Source organism: Myotis davidii, unplaced genomic scaffold (assembly GCF_000327345.1).
Source record: "Myotis davidii unplaced genomic scaffold, ASM32734v1 scaffold1593, whole genome shotgun sequence".
Lineage (NCBI taxonomy): Eukaryota > Metazoa > Chordata > Mammalia > Chiroptera > Vespertilionidae > Myotis > Myotis davidii.
In genome coordinates, this window is record NW_006284711.1 from 71,290 (window position 1) to 76,234 (window position 4,945).

The following is a 4,945-nucleotide window of genomic DNA, read 5'->3' on the forward strand; positions in this document are numbered from 1 at the left end:
TACGTCCGCACTGTGCCTCCTCTGAGTCTGGTTATGATATTCTCTTTACTCCTAGTTGTAGAATTTCCACTCAGCCAGCCTTCCTGTGGTTCTGGATGATGTCCATTCCGTCTTTTAGGTGTAATTTGAATTGGTTGTTCGAAGCAGCAATCTCTGGCGTTAACCTATGCCGCCATCTTGGTTTCCCTTGTTCCAACACTACGTTTTGTTCTAAGATGTGTATCTCCCAATACACATTCATGATATTTAAAAAAAAAAAAACAACTCACCAACTAGAAAAAAGGGAAACTTCCTCAACCTGATAAAGAGTATCTACAAAACCTAAAGGTAACATTACATGAATGAGATAAGCCTGGAGTAACATCACCTGTTGGAGTAGGAGACTCCTGCCTCTATTGCCCTCCCCACCCCCCCAAAAAAACAATTAGACAGCTATCCACACACACAAAAAATAGGTCTAAGAGAGCTCAGGAGTTCCCTCAAGAAAATCAGCAACAGAGTGGAGCAAAAAAATCCCTGAGAAAAACTGTTTAGGTGGATAGGGAAAATAGTCTTATTTTGTCTGCATCGCCTCATCCCCCAGGCTGGTGCTGCTCAGTGCCAGGAGGGAAGTTCTTAGCCTGGGGGTCTAACCCCTTGCTGAGAAAAGAGAAATAGGGTGGGTGATAATTTTCCCCAGCCTTTCAGGGCATTGTACAAATTACCTGATTTGGCATAGAGATAGTTAAGAACAAAGAAGAGCAAGAACTACCAGTATCAGCCAAGTGGCATGAGTGATCACAATTTTTTTGTGTCCAGCTCTGCAGAAGACCCCAGTAGCCTTTGAGGCTGAGGAAACAACTGGGCACAGATGCTGTGAAACCCCTGAAAATGTTACTGCTGACAGTCCCACAGGTTTTCACACTCACAAATTCCAGGAGCCTGAATCCTGCCCAATCACACACCACCCCCACCAGTGCTGCCCCAATTAGTGCCACCACTGAGCAGGATCTGTGCTAGCAGACAGCCCTGGCCTCTGTGACTGGGCATGTGTATAACACTAGCCCAGTTCCCTGCAGATTCTCGGGTGCCTAGAGCCAGCTCTGACTATTAGTGGACTACATTGACACATATGCCCACAGCTAATCCCTGCAGCCACACACCTGCATACTTTCACCCTCCACTCCATCACCAGCTCCCACTGCCCTGCATGCCTTTGTAGGTAGCTACTATAGCTACATGAGTATACACTGACAGCCCAGGCACTCTAACCTATTTGTGTGCCCACAGATGGCCCCAACCCCTGCCACTGGAACTGGATCTCACCATTGGACGTGTGTGCCTGCAGTTAGCCCCAAGAATTTGCATGCCACTAAATTTGGCTGCCACTGTTGCCTGTCCCAGTCCCTCATCACCGGACCTCTTGATGCTGTTGAAAACCCCAACTGCCCTTGCAGCCACAGTGGAACAAACACAGCTCTTGCTGTCAAGGATCATATAGCTGGTTATATTGTGAACCCCTGCTACCTGGCCAATGTTGCCCATGAGACCTGGAGCCACTACACACCCCCAGGCGGCATCCTGCATCACTAGACCAAGGGTCCCTCCAGTGTACCCCAACCCATAAGTAAAGGTCTTTCCTTATTAAAGTGTCTTTGTAAAGTCTGCAAGAAGTGACTGCTTCTTCAAATGCACAGACACCATTGCAAAACTACAGTAACCACAAAGAATCAGGGAAACATGATTCCATCAAAGGAACCCAATAAACTTCTAGTAACAGACCCCAAAGAAATTAGATTACAAACGGCTTTAACAAGGTTTTAAAAATACTTGTCCTACCAAAAGGGATATCTTGGCTGTGGAGATCCCCCTAAGGAGTGAGGGGTCCTAGCACCATATCAGGCGCCCCAGGGTCCCAGTACTGGGGAGAGAAAATCCTCATAATTTCTGGCTGTAAAACCCAGCGGGAATTGAGGCTGAGAAATAGACTTACAAGTCCAGGAAGCACAGAGTCCCAAACAAGAGGAACACAAAGAGGGCCACACAAAGACACATCATAATTAAAATGCCAAAGGTTAAATAAAAAGAGAAAATCGTAAAGAGATTCAATCTCAAACAGCAAGAGAAATGCAGTCAGTTACCTATAAGACAGTACCCATATGAATGTCAGCTGAATTCTCAATAGAAACTTTGGCCAGAAAGGTGTGACAAGAAATATTCACATGATGAAAAGCAAGGACCTACAACCAAGATTACTCTACCCAGCAAATCTATTATTTAGAATTGTAGGTCAGATAAAGAACTTCACAGACAAGAACAAGCTAAAGGAGTTCATCACCACCAAACCAGTATTATATGAAATGCTAAGGGTATTCTTTTAGAAGAGGAAGAAGAAGAAAAAGGTAAAGATAAAAAATATGAACAACAAAGTGACAACAAATACATATCTATCAAAAATTGAATCTAAAAGTCAAATGAATAAAAAATCTGATGAACAGAATAAACTGGTGGATGGAATAGAATCAGGGGCATGGAAATGGAACAGACTGATAGCTCTCAGAGGGAAAGGGGTGTGGGGGATGCGAGAAGAGATTAGACAAAGATCTTATATGCATGTATGCATTACCTATGGATACAGACAATAGGGTAGTGAGGGCCTGGGGTGAGGTGGGAACTGGGTGGAGGGGCGCTATTGGGGTGGGGGAAGAGGGACATCTGTAATAATCTCAACAATAAAGATTTTTTTTAAAGAATATCAAAAAAAAGATAAGCTACACACTATGATTATAAAAGAATAGTAAGAGGGAGCCTTATGGAGATGGAACAGTTCTGTATATTTATTTATGGCAGTAGTTACACAAATCTACATACATGATAAATTTTATAAGAAACGCACAAATGAGTGCACATAAAAATTATGAAATCAGAATAGCCTCTATAGATATAGTACTGATGTCAATTTCCTGCTTTGATATTGTACTATAGTTACATGGGTTACTAGAGGCCCAGTGCATGAAAATTTGTCCATGCAGGGGGGTCCCTCAGCCAGCCTGTGCCCTCTTGCAGTCTGGGAGCCCTCAGGAGATGTCTGACTGGGCAGGCCAATCAGGGGATGGCACAGCCAGTGAGCGGCTGGCCCCGTCCCCCATCACCTTGCTGCTGCGACTGCTGGTGGACTCCCTCTGCAGTAGGCAACTGGGCAGGCTGATCAGGGGATGGCACTGGCTGGCAAGCCGCCCCACCACCACTGTCCCCTCCTTCTGCCCGCTGGCACATGTCTTAGCTGGCCTGGTACCACCTGCTCGCCAGCCCCACCCCCTGCTGACTTGTCATTCCACTGTTCAGTCAATTTGCATATTATGCTTTTATTATATAGGACTAGAGGCCCAGTGCATGAAATTTATGCACAGGGGGGCGGGGGGGGGGCGGTCCCTCAGCCCAGCCTGCACCCTCGGACATCCCTCTCACAATCTGGGACTGCTGTCTCCTAACCATCCACCTGCCTGCCTGCCTGATTGCCCCTAACCCTTCTACCTGCCTGCCTTATCGCCACTAACTACCCTCCCCTGCTGGCCTGATTGCACCTAACTGTCCTCCCTTGCCAGCCTGATCACTTCTAACTGCTCCCCCCTGCCAACCTGATTGCCCCTAACTGCCTCTGCCTTGGCCCCTGCCATCATGGTTTTGTCCGGAAGGAAGGTAGGACAACCGGAAGATGTCTGGTTGACCTGGTCTAATTAACATATCACCCTTTTATTAGTATAGACTAGAGGCTCGGTGCCCCTGCCAACTGATTGCCCCTAACTGCCTCTGCCTTGGCCCCTGCCATCATGGTTTTGTCCGGAAGGAAGGTAGGACAACCGGAAGATGTCTGGTTGACCTGGTCTAATTAACATATCACCCTTTTATTAGTATAGATTACTATTAGAGGAAACAGAGTGAAAAGGGGATATTCCTGCATTTTTTATAACTTCCTGTTAATTTATTATTATTTCAATATGAAACTTTATAAATAAATAACAATTTAATTTTTAAAAGAATGGATACCTACCCGCCGATTTGTGAAGACAGAATAACATTCTTTTACTAGGACTGTTTTGATCACATCTAGATCAGTGATTGCCAACACAGGCTGCCGACCATCATAGAACCTATGTCAGGAAAAACAGAGCTGATTAAATTGAACAAGTCAGTTTCTGCAGCTGGAGCCACAACTGGAAGTCTAGACTTCCATTCTAATGCTACATCATTCACATTCCTAGAGATCATTGTTAGAAATAACATTAGAACATTTAAATCCAGGTGGTGTGTACATGGGAATTTCTTATATCATTCTTTAAAATTTTTGTATATTTAAAATATTTCATTATCAAAAAGGAAATTAGTAAATAGATGAAGGCAGATAAATTACCTGGCAACAGAAAAAAATATATAGAGCCCACCTACTCAGTTACTTAAAAATGTACTTTGGAAGTTATATAAAAACTAGGGGCCCAGTGCACAAATTCATGCACCTTTAAAGGAACTGTGGGCTGCAAGGCTATGGTGGGCACAGGGGCAGGTCTCAGCCCATCCGCCATGCCCCTGCCCAGCCCCTCCTACTGTGGCCCCAGTCCCATCTGCTGGCAACCCTGCTCCCATGCACTGACAGCGCCGACCCCGTTACACCCACTGATGGCGTGGAGCATTTAGGGCCAGCACCAGCAGCAAGTGCAAGTGGGGCTGTGCCGTCAGCAGGTTCAAGTGGCGGCTGCTTCCTCGATCACCCCTCAGGAGCAGGGAGAGGTAAAGAAGCCCTCAGGGGTGATCAGGGCCCACAGCTGCTGCTCACACCTGCTGACAGCACCGAGCAATTGGGACTGGTGCCAGGCATTGGCAGCAGGTGCGAGCAGCGGCTCCAGCGCTGGCCGTGGGTGTGAGCAGGGCCATCGCCGGCAGCAGGTGCCCCCTCAGGAGCAGGGTGAGG

General features: G+C 46.4%; 1 protein-coding gene across 1 annotated transcript in view; it reads right to left on the reverse strand.

Moving 5' to 3' along the window:
• Nucleotides 1–4,945, reverse strand: part of LOC102756525 (cytochrome P450 3A12) — a 43,432-nt gene that overhangs the window by 29,576 nt on the left and 8,911 nt on the right. The window contains exons 4-5 of the mRNA XM_015557346.1: nucleotides 4,031–4,130; nucleotides 3,073–3,161 (exon numbers count right to left, since the gene is read on the reverse strand). Of these exons, the coding sequence (XP_015412832.1) occupies nucleotides 3,073–3,161; nucleotides 4,031–4,130 (189 nt within the window). The remainder of the gene's footprint in view (nucleotides 1–3,072; nucleotides 3,162–4,030; nucleotides 4,131–4,945) is intronic.